General features: G+C 38.0%; 2 protein-coding genes across 4 annotated transcripts in view; one reads left to right on the forward strand and one right to left on the reverse strand.

Annotated features, from left to right (window-relative positions):
* The first annotated feature begins 3,265 nt into the window (after positions 1-3,265).
* Positions 3,266-11,525, forward strand: LOC149024731 (nodulin MtN21 /EamA-like transporter family protein). Of its 3 annotated transcripts, none has more exons than XM_089144936.1 (8): positions 3,266-3,967; positions 4,179-4,226; positions 4,536-4,658; positions 7,854-8,000; positions 8,609-8,780; positions 8,894-8,954; positions 10,824-10,934; positions 11,041-11,525. In XM_089144936.1, the coding sequence occupies exons 1-7, from the start codon at positions 3,374-3,376 to the stop codon at positions 10,924-10,926; spliced, it is 1,248 nt and encodes a 415-aa protein (XP_089001062.1). In that variant the 5' UTR covers positions 3,266-3,373; the 3' UTR covers positions 10,927-10,934; positions 11,041-11,525. The 3 variants fall into 3 exon arrangements, with proteins under 3 accessions (XP_089001062.1, XP_089001063.1, XP_089001061.1); XM_089144937.1 differs by having other exon boundaries at positions 11,071-11,525; XM_089144935.1 differs by having other exon boundaries at positions 10,824-11,524.
* A 591-nt stretch (positions 11,526-12,116) lies between these two features.
* The window catches only part of LOC149024732 (uncharacterized), a 30,392-nt gene continuing 24,112 nt past the window's right edge, over positions 12,117-18,396 (reverse strand). The window contains exons 5-7 of the mRNA XM_089144934.1: positions 18,062-18,156; positions 17,499-17,693; positions 12,117-12,961 (exon numbers count right to left, since the gene is read on the reverse strand). Of these exons, the coding sequence (XP_089001060.1) occupies positions 12,416-12,961; positions 17,499-17,693; positions 18,062-18,156 (836 nt within the window). The 3' untranslated portion in view covers positions 12,117-12,415. The remainder of the gene's footprint in view (positions 12,962-17,498; positions 17,694-18,061; positions 18,157-18,396) is intronic.

Consider the following 18,396-nt stretch of genomic DNA (forward strand, 5'->3'; position numbering starts at 1 on the left):
CTTTCTCCAAGGTCTTTTTCACCTTTGTCTTTGAACCAGTTCCTTTCTTCAATCTTGATCCTTACAATCAACTGGTCTAAGGTCAATCCTGTCTTCTTATGTTTCACAGACATCTTGAAAGCATTCCATGAAGGTGGAAGTTTCTTAATCAAGGCACCGGTTACAAATTCTTCAGGTAAGACCATTTTCTCTTTTGCTAGCTTCCCAACCACAATTTGAAATAAATCAATTTGGGTTGATATTGTGTCACTATCTTTCATAGTAAAATTTAGAAAGCTAGCCACCAAGTATTTCTTTGAACCAGCATCTTCAATAGAATACTTTTTAACCAAAGCATCCCAAATCGAATAAGCATATTCTAATGAACTATACACATGGTATAAGTCATTAGATAATGCATTCGAAGTCGATTCTTGCATTGGTAGTCCGCTTGAATCCAAGCCACCCTTTTGCCTTCCTTAACGGGATCAATACTTTTTCTGGCATGGGTTCGGTCAAGGCAAATGCCACCCCAATTTGGGCTAAGGCAAATAGCAACATTTGCCTCCACCTTTTGAAGTTTTGACCTCCAAACTGCTCGATTTTGTCGAACTCAGTGACAATCCTCATCTTACCCAAATCCAGGATAAGATCTGTCACTGTTGGAATTACATTAGTGGGGATTGAATCATGAGTAGCAAGGAATGGATATCTCATACCATCTATGGCAACGAAAGTGTCGTCACCTTGTTTGTTGACATTACCTTCAACGGTATTGTTTGAAGGATCTCCTCCGGTGTTAATTCCATCAACAACCTCAATGTTGTTGTCTCCGTCTTTGTTGAAGTCGCCATCTCCAAGACTTGCCATTGGATCTTCCAAGTCAATTACCTTAAACTTGTTGGGGTAATTGTATTACAAATTCTTCAAACATACAAAGATGAAATCGCAATACAATTGAGAGATGAAGATCGTCTTTAGCAAATCCGTAGAGCTCGAAGTTGCAATCGAACGAACCACCGATCGATGAGGTTGAGTCACACCTTGATGCTGTCTTTAAGGTAATTGATGCACCCTACTACCAAGGGTTCTTCGCACCACCACCTCCAAGATAAAGCAACCTCCAACTAGAAGATGAGGTAGTTCTTCTAGTCCCTTAAAGGAGCCAAAAGCTAGAGCACAACACTTAGACAACTCAAGAAAGAAATGAACTTTGTAAAACAAATAATGTGAGTGAGGAGAGTCACTATTCCACACAATATGCAAGGAAGGGTTGGGTTTATATAGGCCCAAACCACACCTCCTCACAATGGGAGAATCAATTCTCCACTAATGGAGAATCAATGGTTTGTCCCTCCTCCACTAATGTGAATAAACCCCCTTGACCTAACATCCCCACTACTTGGGGAAGTAACTCTCATATTCACTTCTTTGGAATGAATAGGATTTAACCCATTCAAAGACCTTAACCCCCATTCATGGTAATGGCCATGAATGGTCATGAAGTTGAAATGAGAAATGAATGTCAAGAGTTAGAATTTGAGTAATTCCACCATTCAAGTAAGTCCACCTCATCACCATGATCAAGACCTTTAAGACCCATGACCAATGTCATAAAGAGCCTCATAACCAAGGTCACGAAGGGCCTCCTTTACTCATGGTGCCTCATTACCACCCTTACCTCATGTGCCTCATTACCACACTTACCTCAAGGGTCCCACACACAAACAAAACAATTAAATAAAAGAAATGCGAAAACTAATTTTGAAACTTAATATATAGATAATATAGATTTTAATAAAAAACCTAACAGTAATTTTCATCTGGACCCCCTGAGGTTTGGTCTATATCATTATTAGTCCAATTTAAGTTTTCTTTTGCATATGGCTCCCCTGTGGTTTTAGAAAATGACTAAATAAGGACAATCTTAACAGAATTCATTAATTTAATAAATTTATGACAAAAATACCCTTGTGTCTTTTGAATTTTGAATTTTAATTTAAGAAAACTAAAATAAAATAAAAAGTCTTTTTTCCCTTGCAAAAATAGTAGAGTTTAGAAAACAAAACAGAATAGAAATAGTTCCTTCTGCAAGTTACCTTCGTCTCTGGTTGGGCACATTCGACACTGCAGAAGACGTTGCTATGGCCTATGATCGCGAGGCTTTCTGGCTAAGAGGAGTGAATGCTCACCACAATTTCCCCGAACATTTTCTAGGGAAAGACACTATAGAGAGAGAGAGAGAGAGAGAGAGAGAGAGAGAGAGAGAGAGAGAGAGAGAGAGAGAGAGCTGCAGCTGCAACAGCTCGAGAGAGAGCAGCAGCAACTGCAACAGCTCCTACTTCATCCCTTTCATCCCTCCCTACCCACCCAGAAAATCGCCAACCTAGTCAGTTCAAGCTGCCGCAACGGCAGCAGCTGCAACAACAACAATCTCTAGAAGGCATAAATTTACAAGCGTAGGTGATGGAGATCTTGCCAACACCTCAAAGACGATCCGAATAAGAAGCCCTATTTTGAGGGCAATTCTCCTTCCGGATTGGAATCGAGTGAGGAACAGAAAATACTGAAGCCCCTGCACAGGAACCGACTTCTGCGAAATGGGAAGGCGTTTTTGGGTCACCGGAATTTCCATGGAGGGAAATGATGGAGGAGGCATGGTTTGGTGCTATTCCATCTGGCTGAGGTCCAGGTAGCTCTGTTTGGGACCAAATTGATGGCTCGAATAATCTACTTCCCATCCTCAAGATTTCGATTCCTTTCATATTTCAAATCAGCACACCACCTCTGCTTCTTCTTCTTCCTCCTCTTCCTATCCCATGAACATGTTCTTCTGGAAGGAAGGTGATTAAAATCTGCAACTCTTATCACTTCTGCCCTACATCCACATCCACAACTGTTCGTATTCTTTTTTCTTTTTTTCCAGTCTCTGCTGTTCTTGCGTAGAAAATAGTTTGGTAAGGTTTTTCATTTATTTATTTTAGTATATATTTAGTAGATTAAAACTAAAATAAATTAAAAAAATTCAAAGAACAAAAGGGTATTTTCGTCACCAAATTTATTAAACTAACGATTTCTATTAAGATTGTCCTTATTTAATCATTTTTTAAAACCACAGGGGAGTCATATGCAAAAGAAAATTTAAATTGGACTAAAAGTGACATGGAGCTAACCTCAGGGGTCCAGATGAAAATAAGCAAAAATGAAACGCGGTCGTTAATCGTTACTCGGGCCGGGGCTATCAATCTTTCCCTTTCCAACAGGCAGCATTAGCTGGACAGCCATTCCTGTCGGATTTTTATCTGCAGAACCTTCAGCCCTTCGTTTCTTCTCTCCACAAAAATAGTAGTAGATAGAAATTCCTTCTTCCACGACTAATTATAGTACTACCAACATGCCAGCAGCATTGGCAACTTCCTCCTTTCTCTCCGACTTGCATTTGTTCTGCTCGCCAAAAAAGAACTCAATAAACCTTAGAAATCACCATGACCTCTTGTCCGGAAGATCGCTCCAGCTTTCTTCATTCAATCCCGGCGAGCTTACAAACTTTAACTTTAGAACTAGGAAGATGTTTCCGAAATCCACCGGCACTTTGGCTTGTAGAAGGACCGAATCCGAAGTTGACACCTCGGTTGAATCCGGCGTCTCAAATCTTCCGGAATCCTCATCGGAGACCGTCCCTTTGTTAAAGCCGGAGAGCTCAGCTTTTCCCTTGAGAGATGAAAAGATCTTTGATCAGGGTTTTGCTCGAGACCTCTTGGATTGGGCTATATTGATTTCTCCCTTCTTCTTTTGGGGAACGGCTATGGTCGCCATGAAAGAGGTCCTGCCCAAGGCCGGGCCTTTCTTCGTGTCTTCATTTCGACTTATTCCGGCTGGGATGATTTTAATAGGTTTCGCAGGCTTGACTGGAAAGAGGCAGCCTTCTGGGGTTATCGCCTGGGCTTCGATACTTCTCTTTGGAATTGTCGATGCTGCTTGTTTTCAGGTGGGCTTAGCAGAAAGAATTGTCTCTGCAACTGAAACGTTTGAAAAATAAAATCATGTAAGCTTGAGAATGTTTTTTGGACTTGCTGTATTTGGCCCTCTTCAGCCCTTCTTCTCACCTTGGTTATGTCTTATGCGTATCTTCTTTTTCAAAAATCTTGTGCAACTCACCTAACACTTCCCTTTCTTCTTTTATTTATTTATCTGGACAGGGTTTTCTCTCAGAAGGTTTGCAGAAGACTTCAGCCGGCTTGGGTAGCGTAAGTTCCATATTCCATTGTTGCCATGCTTCATACTTGCTGGATTTATGTTTTCATTGTTGGTGTTTAATTTGAAGATGATGTTATTGCTTTTATTGGCTCTCCGGGTTGAAATTCATCAAGTCAAGTTCGATGTCTAAATCTAATAGTAAAATCTTTTTATGTTTCTTTTCCCAGATGCTATTAAGTTTAATTGGTTTTTCCTTTAAATTAAACAACATCTGTCTTAACCTATTTTCCGGTTGTTGTTGGTAGTGGAAGTGAATGTTAAATATTGGGAGCTCTCAAGGTTTATAATTATTGATACAGGTGATAATTGATTCACAGCCTTTGACAGTGGCTATCCTTGCAGCCTTATTATTTGGTGAATCTATAGGCTTCGTTGGAGTTGCAGGTCTTGTGTTTGGTGTTATAGGTCTTCTGCTCCTAGAGGTAATTCTTTCCCCTGGTAATATACATTTTTTTTAATATTATATTTGGTTTTTAGTTTTATACAATTTAAGACTTTAGCTATTCAATTTTTTCCAACCTTCTCATCCTGCTTTTCATGGATTTATTAGCCTAACAACAACGTAGGGTCCGTTTTGAAAAGGTTGCTCCTGTTTCTGCTCCAAGAAACACCAGAAATGCTTTTTAAAATTTCTGCTCTGAGAATCAATTCTAAAAGTGTTTGACAAACTCTTTTCTGAAAATGTTTCAGGAAGACAAATGGTGCTTGATAAAACCTTGTTTTCGAAAATAAAATCATATTTAACCGATCATTATTTGTATTCCGAGAAATGATAACCCAAATCTATGGAACTATCCAATGAACTGCCACATGTTCTCTGCATGAATCATCCTAAACAGTAATATACAATTATGTGGGTAATATGAACAGCCCAAACACCAGATCTTTAATTGGAAAACCAGCCACCAGAATAGTTCATTACATGGTTATACAATGAGAAGAATCTTTAGAACTAGTATCATCAAAATACCCAACAAAGCAGAGTTTGTTTAACATGACTCTAGACTCTTGAATGATGAAATCTACTTAAGACGAAATGGCTAAAACAGTAGACTCCTATTGTCTCGCAGTCTCTGTACATATATTTCATCCTTCTAGCCTCCTCATCCATGGGCTGATCAAACTTTTGCTTCAAATCCTGCATGTTACCTCTGACTGTCAAGTGCTTTTGAGAAACGATAATTCTGGCAGCTGATTCAGTATCTGTGCTTCCAATCATCCCTTTCCTCTCCCCAGCCAATTTTATATAAGCTTCGATTCAAATACACTAAACTGAGAACCCACAAGGAGAAAAAAGACCTCAGAAGAAAAGCAGTAAACCAGATTTTTTGGATGATTATTTATTATTATTGTTTTTTGGATGAAGAGAACTCAGTTTGAGAGCAAGCTGACTGAAACGAGTAATTGATTCAATTCTCGCTTCGTTGTCAGGGGCAAGTGAGGGAGTGAGCGTGGCAAGTGAGGCCTCCCTTCCCTTGGAAGGAGGCTGAACGACACCCGCAAGTACTTGATTTTAGTGAGAGACCATCCACTTCACCTTCGGATAGCTATGGTACTCAGTCTCACCTCCCTGGGAGGGGGAGTGAGGTTTGGAACCACTAAACTATCTATTACCGGACTAAACTATCTATTATATATAGTAGGGGCGCATTGAGACCAAGGGTTCTCTGCCTGTCTAGAGAATCAGTTCTGGTATGTTGGTTGGGGTTCTCATTCCTTCTCTACTTTCTATATATATGATTATTTATTTATTTTATATTTTTTGGATGAAGAGAACTCATGAAGTTGAAAGTTGAAAGCTCAAGAATCATGCATTCATAGCCACCAACCTCCCTCCTTTTCTCAACATACCTACAAACCAATGTAAGAAAATAACAGCCAAAAGATCATCCTTCATGGGTTTAGAGTTGTTTTGAGAAAGCTGGGGAGTTGAGGAATGTCCCTGTTGTTGTATCACTATATATCAGTGAACAGAAACAATGAAAGCTATGGAATTTGTTGGAAATTTATAAGTAAAAAATTCAAGCAGGGATGCTTCTTATTATATTCAGTGTTAAATGCAGCATGGTGATGAAGATCATCAATGCTTTTCGTTTATTTTTCATCTCTTAAATAAAAGGAACAATAGATTTTCAATTTTGGTAGACCTCAGATCATAACAGGAGGACCCTTAGTAGCATTATCAAATATATTGTCGCTCTCATTGATATACAAGAACACCATTGCAAACTTCCATTTTCCTTTTTTAGATGAAAAAAAAAAAATAATAAGAATCTTGCAATAACCCCTCACAAATAGGATTCCATAAAAAAACACAAACCTGAGAGCCAATTATACAGTGATACAGCTGTGGAACACTGTGATTATTAAGCTTTCCAGACCATACTTCTCATCATACAAATGAGGAAATCCCATAGGTTATCCTGAAGTTTCCAAGTGGCAGTTCCAGAGTTTTGGCTTATGGAGGAAATGCCAGAGACCTGACTTCATTGTTCACAAGGATCAGAATCTATCTTCTAATTACTGCCACTTAGAGACCTTAAGACATTGAAAAAGCAGAGTAAACTACAAATGAATCAAAACCCAGGAAAAAGAGTTTAGTTACATTCTCAATGAATCTGAAACTATTCTGTTTTTGGGCATCCCCAATTATGTGATTCTAATGTTAACTGCGGGAGCCACTATAACTGGATGTATATGCTATTAAAGGAAAACATAGCAGAATAACAGTAGTAGATGGATTATGATTTTTTGGTGAAATGAAATTAGAAGAAAGACCACCTGAGGTTGAAGATGAACAATATGATCTGAGGAAGCTTCTGGTCAAGTTTCCCCTAGGAAGGTGAGGTCAGATTTGCAGAGTTCCTTCAGTGTCTTATGTGGTCTTTGTGTTGAGGTTGTCTTCATGGCTAATTAAGATTGTTCAGAGTTATGCTTGCAAAGCTTATGTATGTTTTAGATGGAAATGACCATCTTTTTACCCCTGTTGTATTTTGTTTCAAGTAGAAGCACCCCTAATCCAGCTTTTGTTTTGAAAAACAGAAAAACTTGTCATACATGTTTGAAAGTTGCTTCTAAGAGCATAAAGAGCCATTTCTAATTTGTACTTTGAAAACACCAGAAACGAAATGTGTACAGTAAACAATTTTCAACCAGTTTTTCTGTGTTTAAAGCCAAAAAACACCAGAGAGTTTTTCATAGTGTTATTGAGCGGACCCTTAATTACTAAGAACTGCAGCAACAGTTTGGATGTGTAACAGGTTTTTGGGAATAGAATTTACCTCAATTTTACTTGAGTGACATTTGAAAGCCATTAACTGTTTGTTTCTAGAATTGTACAAAATAAAACTGGAAAGGCTTGGTCCGACTAAAAGCCCATCTTTGGAATGTTATTGTATGCAATGAAAAACACCGATTGTTTTATTTTGAAGCTATAGCAGGCTTCTTCCTCAATTGGCAAGGGACAAAATAAATTGGAGGACCATTGTGGGTATAAATTCCTGTCTGATGAAAGGGCCTCGCTGTGATTGGAGCTTCTTGTTTCCTTGGACCTATATGTTAAGTCTTAATTTTATTTTTATGAATTGACCTGGTAAACAGTGTTGTTTCTTTTGTAGATCCCTGCTGTTACTTTCAAGGAGAGTAATTCATTGTGGGGGAGTGGAGAGTGGTGGATGCTTCTTGCAGCTCAGAGCATGGCTGTGGGCACCGTAATGGTCCGCTGGGTAACCAAGTATTCCCACCCCATCATGGCAACTGGATGGGTAGGTCTTTTATCTTGATAACTGGATAGTTTATTTAGTCCACAACATATGGTTTTCTCTTCTGGGACTTTGGTGGAGAAAAAAATTGCAAGCATGTCATTTCTACCATCACTTGGAGGCCATGGTATATGCCAGTTTGTTGTTTTTATTAGGACCCCCTACTTCCCTACTCCTTAGGTTTTACTGCTTTTCTTTTATTTGATATTTTCATATGAATTGTCATAAACTTTTGCAAGCTCCAACAAAGTATAATTATAAATATTTTTGTAACATGAATGGATTGGCTAAGGTCCTCTTATTGCAATTTTATTGTCAATCAGCATGTTTCTAAATCAGACTGGACAGTGTAAGGGAATGAATCTGGGTGCTTTTTTTGGTTTAATTAGCTGATTTTTTTTTTCAGATGAAAAAAATGGTGTAGTTTAGCTCTTTATCATACTGGAAGCAGGAAAATCTTATTTTTATAGGTTAAACATGCTTTGACCAGTTGGTTCAGTCCTATTTCAAAAGCAATTGTTTTGGATATCTGCTATATTTGTCAATCAATTGTTGGTGAAGTAATATTAGATGGAGACTGGAATGACTAATGATCTTCAACCTGTTTTCAGCACATGGTTATTGGTGGGCTACCTCTCGTGGTGCTTTCAGTAGTTAATCATGAGCCTGCTATCAATGGGAGTCTTAAGGAACTTTCGTCAACTGATCTTTTAGCACTTATCTATACCTCCGTCTTTGGAAGTGCTGTCAGCTATGGTGTATTCTTCTTCAATGCAACAAGAGGTCTTCTTTACTTTCTTCTTGTTCTTCTTATGTATTTTAAGTTGTGATCTTCATATATCCAACTGCAGGAGAGTCATATAAGAAAAATTATCTGATTATCAATGCATTTGCAGGTAGCTTGACAAGACTGAGCTCCCTCACCTTTCTAACTCCAATGTTTGCTTCAATTTTCGGGTAAGCATCATTAAAGCCTGCTTAAACAGAAAGCATCATCCAATAACAATATATATAGAGAGGGAGACTGAACAACTCTATAGTTTTTTTTTTTTTTTGGGGGGGGGGTGTATGTGGGAAAGAAGAAGAAAATCAGCATTAAGGAAGCTGGGAGGATATAGTTTAAGTGTTCATATTTAAACCTAGTGAACTGGGCTTTGACTGCCAGCCTGTGAGCTGGTTCAGTAGAAAAGAACTGTCCTTTTCGTTTTGCATACACCCTTAAAAGTCTTTAAGTAAAGTTTTAAAGTCTAGCAAGAAAGTAAAGATGGCCCTAGGCCATTGGGAAGTAACATGAATCATTATACACCCACTGTCACCATGTCATCAGAATCAGTCCAGTTGTCTGGGTTGTCAATCTTTAAGAACTGCTTTTTGTATTTCCTGAGTATTCTCGATGCTTTTACCTCATGTGCACTTCCTGTATATCCAAAATCTATAGAAGCAACAGCAATACTTTCTTCGTGAATCCTATCCAAAGCCCAGCCAGTCTGGGACGTTGATTGCAACAAGCTTCCGTCGCATGTGACAAATGAGCATCAATTTAAGACTTGCTTAATGAAGTCTAACATTAGTAAAGGCAAGTGATATGGGGATGTTTGTGTATCTGTGGTTTTGAAGGGACAGTAAGTTTAGATACAAAAAATCCAAAATCAATATTACACATTGCCACAATTGGAAAACAATATATTGATTCCTAGTATATAATATAAAATAAAAAATGATCATAAAAAACAGCCAGAAAAGCACAAGTATTCAGAGTCAGATTTGAATTGGTCACTACCAAAGTATGTGACAGGTATTGGATGCTTTTTCCTTGGAGAAACTCAAAGTCTTAAGCACAAAATCCCTGCTTCCATGTCCTTTTTGAGGAGGAAGGCAAGAAAACACTATGCTGTCTCTTTTTTAGTCAAGCAGAAAGCTCAAGATTCATCAAAGATTGAAAAAGTGTTGCTAGTTTCCCTTAGTACAGACACCCCCTCTTATAATTGAGGTGGTGAACTTGGCTTTCATGATAAACACAGAATATTATCAGTCAACACATCAAAAGAATGAGAAAAATCTACAACAATTTGGGTCATTAGTGACATATTTTACACTAATGCTCAAAATAAGAAGTCTCTGGGTATCTCATTGGCTAACAGACTTCTGCCCACTATCTCAAAAAGTAGGGAAGAGAGCAGAAGGAACAATTCAATAAAGTTAGAAACAGATGGATTAGGATAATATTTGTAATCCTACGGTTAGGTCACGAGATCCAAGGGGCTCCCCCAAAATAGTATTCACATCACCCAGCTTCCAAAAAATGGTGCTCCTAACTGTAGGAATAATACTTGAGATGCTTGTCCAAATACAAGGGCCTTTGTTAGAATGAAAATCTGATCAATATAGTAAACTCTCCCCAGAAAAATTTGTCTTTTGACTCCTGTCCAGGGGGATGAATCCTTGGAGTAAGAACACAATCCGTCCTAGCTTAATGATGAATGATTGGTTATGAATGTGGATTAACTTTAATCCTATCCCACCACTCCTTTGGGAATCGCATCTGTGCCTAAGAGATTAAGAGCATAATTTCCTACCATCCTTTGGTTCTTCCCTCCAAAATTTAGCATTGGGAGACTCCAAAGAACAGAAAATACTTTTAGGGATTAGAAACATAACATTTGACTTGTGGGTGGGGGGGCAATCATAGGACAGTTAGTTGTTATTTTAGAGTCTGTAACCTTTCAATTGGCCCATCATTTTTTATGAACCAAAAGCAAAATCTAATGCAAAACAAGATTATGCTTTTTCCTCCTTTACTCTTAAATGTTGTGCTTTTTATCCCAGGTTTGTGTACCTTGGTGAGACATTCACACCTTTGCAGCTCGTTGGGGCTTTTGTAACTGTGGTTGCTATTTACATGGTTAATTATCAGACAATAGAAGAATGAAGGACAAGGTAAAGAGGAACTGCAGCAAGTTTTAAATAATAGTGAAGCAATCCTCAACTACATCTGTTATTTCTCTCCAATGTGCTTTTTATTTCCTTTTTCTGTTGGACTCAGCTGGAAATCATCGATCATATGTTGCATCAGAGATGTGAAAGGAAAGAGATGGAGTCCAGGTACTGTTGGAGAAGATTGCTCTTCCATGTTAATTGTACACGAGAATTTCTGTCTTGTGAGTGCTATCTCAGCTCAGTTAGAAGTGCACCATTCACTCAGGCTATGTCACATAACTTTGATGATTAATCAGATGGGAGTGAACATTTAACTGTGCATAAGGTGCCGACTGTATCTATAAGTATTTGATCAAAATCAACCTCATCAGATCCACCCCTATCCACAGGGTTGTGCAGGAGTTTCATTCTACAATTGTGATTGAAGTCCTTATGTATTAATCCTCTTAAGTAGGTCTGCAATTTGATTCCATGATGATGGTTATGATTATGTAAGGCCATCCTTTGCGAAGCCTCCATGTTTTTAGTTGTCTTATTAGATTTCAAGTATTTTGGTGTTTTGAAGAAAATGCCTTCCCTATTACTCCCAAACAGTGTGAAAAGAACAGGATAAATAGAAATTCATTTCTGATTTAATTGCAAATTTTGCTAGGAGATCAATTATCTGTGAGTAGCCGAACTCAAAAATAGATAATTGATGTCCCTCAGTAATGAAAGTTTTGAGTCATGATATGTCAAAACACGCTGGGCAGCTTTAGCATTTTTGTGCTTAGAAAGAGTACACTAGCTGATTAAAAAAAAATCTTTTGAGGTTTGAGTTTTTATACTTCAAAAGTTACATTTATTAAAGACACTGAATAGAAAAATAAAAAATCATCTCATCAGCATTCCTGTAAAAAGATGTGGTCGCTTTATAGCCACTAGAAATCTACAGCAGTGTCTAACTTCTAAGCCCTGCCATTAGCATTGCTGTGGACTTATACACAGACAGATACGCTCGGAAGCTACAGTATAGCATCTGCCTTGATCATAATTTTCTTCATTCAACAATTGGCTGGATTAGTGGAAAGCTGCTTCAGGGGACATCTAGTTTTTCGTGTTTTTAAGAAGCAAATGCACTCAATGAGTTGATTATACCCATGAGTGATAACAAGCATCACTGAATATAACTGACTGGATTGGATTCATATAATCAGAAGCCAGTCCCCAAAAGAATATCATTTGATTGAATCGATATGAATACAAGATCAAGCCACTGTTTCCTGTACAAAACATCCATCTTAAAGAAAAGTCATTATAGACTGCTATCAACTTCAGCTACGAAGCAGTACCTACGATCTGAACATTAATAAGAAATACCAAACAACCTGCAACTATTGAAGTCAACAGTGTGCACCATTTTCACCAGATTGTCTTTTGTTGGACGGATAAAATCCAACAGGTTCAAGTGTAAACTTCCTTTATCTACTGTAACTGCGCTCTCATTTTCTCAACAATTGCCGTCTTTTTTCTTCGATTTTTTCTCCCACTTTCTTCCCCAATCCCATCATCCTTTCTCGTTTACCTATTTTCCTGTGTTCCTCATTTGCTATCAATAGTTCTCTTCTCTGAATGCTAGTCTCTTGTGACTCACCCCTCAATAGTGGGGTGCTCAACTCTTGCAGTGACCTATTGCAGGTGGATTGATTGCCAGAACTTGATGGAACTAATTCAGTTTGGGATGATGTTGACTCAGATGATGAATCGTAAGTCGGATGTTGAACAGTAACAACATTCTTACTCTTCACATGCTCATCTTGTATGCTACTGGTGATCTGTTTTCCCCTGCTGCTAACTACAAGCTCCCCTCTAGTCTCCCCAGGTGCGTTCTCAGGTGCTTCTCGTGCTGTAGGTTCCCCAGCAGATTCATGACGAAGCCATATGAATGGAGCTATATTTCTTGGGACCCAATCATCCTTTTCTGATAACATCCATGGGATCCATATACTTTCACAGTTAGGAAGTACTAGAGTTTCCTTGATTGCCGCCTGTGGAAATTATAATGTCAAACAAAATTAACTATCTTTCCTCCCAGCTTTTGCCAAAAACTTTTAATGAAAACAAATTCGAAAAATATAAGGTTTTTGAATGCACTGGGATAAGCCTGTCAATCAAATATCAAGACCATTATGATCATCCAATATTGTATCTTCAGTCATTAAATTATAGGCACTGCTAATATGGAAAAAGAGCTTAAAGGGGCTCCGCGTGGCACCGCCTGCTATTCACTACATGCCCGGAAAAATCAGGTACTTCTGCTAGGAAGTTTTGGTTACCAGTTTTGGCCCTATTTTGGTGGTCGTTTGACCTGGGTTTTTGCATACACCCCATTTAAAGCATAATTAACACAATATTCTGCAGAAGAAACTAACAAAAAGTACTAATTCGTATCCTACTAATTGAGAGATAAATGTCCGTTCCAACAAATACAAAAAGTCATAAATTGTAACAAAAGTACTTAAAATGTTTCATTCAATCAAATGGAATGTTAAATAACAATAATAGCCACAAACTGAAAATAACAATAGAAAAATATTCGACACCATCACAGTCTAGGTAGAGTGACAGTATTTCACATATACTAAATTCAATGTCATCTATCATGAATAATTTTTTTTTCTTTTCAAAACACATTGTATGGAAAATAATTTTGAAGACTGGAAAATAAAAATAAATGCTAGCATTCCTAGAAAAAATTTAACAACATACATCCATAGATCATGCTCCTAAACTAAAAATATATTGATTTGGAAAGAAACAAACATGTTTTGATACATTAACTATCAACAAATAAAAAATTAGGGAAGAATACACAAACCTAACTTCAGATGATGTTTAATCCCCACCAGTCCAGCAAAGCATATGTGTGTCGACAAAGGAGTGTAAGATTTAAGGGAGCAAAAGAGATATGAAGCCAAAAAGTGGGATTTCTAGCAGAGATTACGAAACCATGCTGGCAGTTTCGAGATGAGACCTACGAAATATGCAGATCTCATCAAAACCAGGTTCTTAAGTGAAAGAAGATGGACTGAAATGGTCCATCCCAGTGGGAACCATCTCAACCAAGATGGACAGAGATCTATTACTTTTTTTTCCCACCTCTTTGGCCACCTAGTCTTGGTTTTCATGGAAACCAAAATTTAGGCAAAATTTCCGGGATATTTGAATAGCAATGATATCATCGTCTTCAACTACTAGATATTGTACATTTGTAGGAGGAGATCTTGTCACTTGGCGGAGTAAGTAACAAATCAATGTGGCTCGTTCAAGTGTTGAATGACTATGGCTACAACCCTTCCTTGGTGAGTTGGGATTTATGGTTGGTTCACCAATGAAGATGTTTTTGTGACAATCAGGTTTATATATATAGTCAGACTCAGTAATCCTACATTTCATGAATGCACCAAGCACATCGAAGTTGACTGCTGGTCAAAGATGCTATCTTCAAAAAAAAGATTGTCATCCAATATGTTTCATCCTCAGGACAGCTTGGTGATCTGTTCATTAAACCTTTGTTCGGTCCTAGGTCCAACAGTGGTTGTTACAAGCTGGGCATGGGTGATTTGTATGCTCGAACTTGAGGAGTGTTCAAGTGTGATTACATGACTTAGGTACCGTGGGGATACACAAGGTCATGTACACCTTAGTTAAGTACTTTTTTTTACCTTTTACCCTTTTGCTTAGATTACAAGTAATTAGGTTGTCATATTTTCTCAGATTATTTTGTCCATGTTGTGGAATAGTTTGGGATTATATGTTCCATAGTGTAATATTCTATGATGCTTTTCCCAGATCTATAAATAAAGTTCCCAAGTGTGAGCTGCTACATCTTGCACAACTCCCCCTCGTCTTCTTCTTCTTCTTCTCTGGTTCTCAATTGTCATTTCACAGGTTTGATTATTGAAAAAATACCAATACTTGTCGATACTAATCAAAACTAGCCAAAATTTCTGAAACTAGGTTGGTTGAAATTGATGGAAAGTGGTCATATCTTGGTATTTATTGCTCAAATCTATTAAAAATTTTGAAATTATTGTAGAAACCAAGGACCTCAAAAACTAACCCATGGTTTCATCTTGATTTCTTTAGAAATAGAGATTCAATTGAAATTTTGGCCCATCTCGGTCAAAATTTGAACCATGCAAGAGGATACCAGAAGCCATAGGCAGCTTTACAATTGTACCTGTTAGATATTTGATAAGGCCATGAGGAGCAACAGAAACATAACAAGGGTGAGACTACAACAGATAGCTTCTCCCACTTGGTTTGGTGGAGCTAGCAAGAAAATGGAAAACTTACTGCAGGGCTCACGACTCAAGCCTTCAGTATGAGTAGAGATGGTACTACTTTATCAGGTTGAAGCAAGACGTGGGTCTAAGGAAGAGGTTTGCGGGTATTGAAGGATCAACACAAAGGACCAAACGAAGGTCAAGAGAGGGATCACCCTGAGAAAATGGATCAGACCTTACAAACCTCAAAAATTAATCTACTGCAAAACCCTGACATAAAACCCAATTTTTATGAACGTTTCTCTCATATTATTATTGGAAGAGATCTGAAGTCTCAAAAGAAAGGGGAATACCCTTGATGGTCTAGGTAGGCTTTTATGGGAGTAGAAGGGTGTAGGAATGGTCAGCAATGAGAAGAAAAAGAAAGAGGCTGAAAGATGAAACTAAGAAAAGACAAAGACCGGTCGACAGCTAGTTTGTAGGTTTAGAGCAAGAATCCCAAGATTGATTCTTGCTCAAACACCATGATGAAAGGAGGAGCTTTGAGGGATAATAATGACTTATGTCTCAGAAGAGCAAAGCTATATTCCATTTACAATAAGAATGTTAAGTAATTACAGGTAAACCTCTAGAACAATTCAAAATTACAAAAAAAAAAAGTATACCCCCCCCCCCCCCCAAAAAAAAAAAAAAAAACCTAAAATTTGCATGTCAACATAGTAAATATACATTAAAGATACGCAACCATTAAAAAAAATACAATAAAGAAATTTATGTACTTAGTATAGAATATTGAGCCTGGTTGCAATTAGGGTGTCAATTGGTCCAATCTGGGTTACCGGTCGGCTTCCTTAGTGGTTCTAGTTCCATGACACCAAGATCAGAACCAGACCAATAAGCTTACTGGTTCTAAACATAAGATCCGGAACTGTTAACTAGGTTCCAGTTCCTTAGTGATTCCAACTTATTTGATAGTATATGCTTCCAAAGCTTTTCAAATAATTTTCTTTAACATTTCAATTCTTGCAATTTGCTACAAAAACACGTTTTTGGGTCTTGGTTTTCACTCTAAGACAAATGAAACCCCACCATGTTGCTCTTGGTCACTCTCTTTTTTCTGTTTTGGGTAAAAGTAATTTTCTTTTGGACTGATCTAGAGACAAAAAAGAGTTTTGCTCTTTACATTTAAGAAAAAGTGCAAATTTCCCTGAATTTATGTATATTCCAACCGGTTTCTACCAGTTCCACCGGTTCCAATCACTAGGACCAGATCCAACCCATTAACAACTGATTGACCAGATCCATCCCAATAAGCTATTGGGTGGCAGGTTCCGGTTCCTAGCAGAATGTTTTGGTCCAGTTATTGGCTCCAATCCAAAATTGGCACCCCTGGCTGTGATTAGCATGAGCTTCTTATGTGAAAAGTCCACACCCAGACTTGAGCAACATAAACTGTCATTGCCAGGCCACCATTGCCCAGCCCTTTAAGTTTCAAAAAGTTGGAAGGTTCAACCATACCCTTAATGATGTCCCAACATTAACTAGTTCCATTACAAAGTTGATATTTGGGCTCAAGGTTGATGATTAATAGATTGTTAAAGAATCCAACAAAAGGTGTGTGTGGCTCTTCCCCAGTGATGTGAAGGCACTGAGAAAACAAAACAGAATAGAGCTGCAGGATCCGGCAGGTTCCACACCCCAAGCTTCCCTTCTCTGCTTTGTTTCGCCATTTTACTTTCAAGTGATAGGAGAGGACCCATGGCCCTAAAGGTGAGACATGGGGATTAAAACAGATTAGGGAACCAAACATGGGTTTAGATAGATTAGGATATGAGGGCATGACAAATCCAGAGGATCCCTATGTAATGAACAGAGTGTTAGATTTCATTTAGTAGGGGTACTTTAGTCCTATGTCATGTGACTTATGTCACTTACAGCTTAAGTGTAATTTGCATTTCTGTTTTTCAGCTTTGACCTTCATATGATGATAGATGTAATTCCTGTTATTATATCAACTATCAACTATCAACTATCAAGTAATGAACATAGACAAGAATGAGTCCACGCTTTAGTCCACGATTCTGTCCTCTAACATCTCTCTCCTCCTCATCTCCTTCTTCAACCTACAACTTCTCCAATCTCTATCTTTATTTGTTCTTCATCTATTATTCATTCTCCTCTTTTCTAACTCAGAGCGGAGTGGGGATTGGGCTGCTAATCCTAGTTATTGGACCAGTCTTTGCAACAATTTCTACTAAAAAAAAAAATCACTGCAGAAGGGGGATAATTCTCTGACCTTAAGTCGATTGCCTATGATAAGTGCAATCTGTCCACTTGTAATTTTGTGGTCTCCCACAGCAGATGCCAGATTGAAATCCACATCAGGCATCGACGTGAACCCGAACCATAACTGATCAGAAGGTGGTGGTTTAAAATGTAACCTTAATGTTCCTCGGACTGAAGCAACCTTTATTGCCAAGGAAAGGGGCACCTGCATTTCCAGAGGAAGAAAAAGAAAAAACACATTAAGTTTTGTACATTGAAATTCATCCACCCCCACCCCCTCTCCCCCTCTCACAAAACCAATGATGATTTGATGATAATATGATGAGAGTAATGGTAGCATTGGCCTGGAAATTACACGATTTTTTTTCCTGCTGCTGCTGCTAAATGATATCAATGGAGGGTTTTTTTTTTTTTTTTTTTGAGGGTGGGGGGGGGGGGTGGATGAAAAAGTATTGTCTCAGAGAACTTGAATATCTCCTCCAGAGAAATCAACAAGATCTGATCCACACTGGGATAAATTTTTCATTTTGATGACAGGAAATACAAAAGTCAGGATAGAGAATATTTACTAACTTGTGAAACTTGGCTTGCAACAGAATTCAACATAGACTTCCATTTTGACACATAAGTTGATGTCCAGCTTGTGCTCTTGGCGTTCTTCAAACCATCTGATAGGAAATAACGTAGAATCAACAAAAAACCATCACTAACAGATGAAACACTCGAGCTATCAAGCTTTCACTTACAAATATTTGGCGATTGAAAATAAGCACATCCATTGTTCCTCAAGATCTCATCATATTATTTGATATGCTAAGCACTTAAGAGTTAAGTCATCCAAAATAACAAAATGCATACACAACCCCCATCTCTAGGTGATAATACATAGTAGTGGAGTATGAAATTCG

The sequence above is a fragment of the Hakea prostrata genome, chromosome 2 (assembly GCF_041222555.1).
Source record: "Hakea prostrata isolate BN-2017 chromosome 2, UWA_Hpros_2, whole genome shotgun sequence".
Lineage (NCBI taxonomy): Eukaryota > Viridiplantae > Streptophyta > Magnoliopsida > Proteales > Proteaceae > Hakea > Hakea prostrata.

Coding starts and splice junctions, on each gene's coding strand:
- LOC149024731 (XM_089144936.1), top strand. CDS start 3,374: ATGCCAGCAGCATTGGCAACTTCCTCCTTTCTCTCCGACTTGCATTTG. Junction 4,227..4,535: donor CTTCAGCCGGCTTGGGTAGC/GTAAGTTCCATA, acceptor TTATTGATACAG/GTGATAATTGATTCACAGCC. Junction 8,001..8,608: donor CCATCATGGCAACTGGATGG/GTAGGTCTTTTA, acceptor ACCTGTTTTCAG/CACATGGTTATTGGTGGGCT.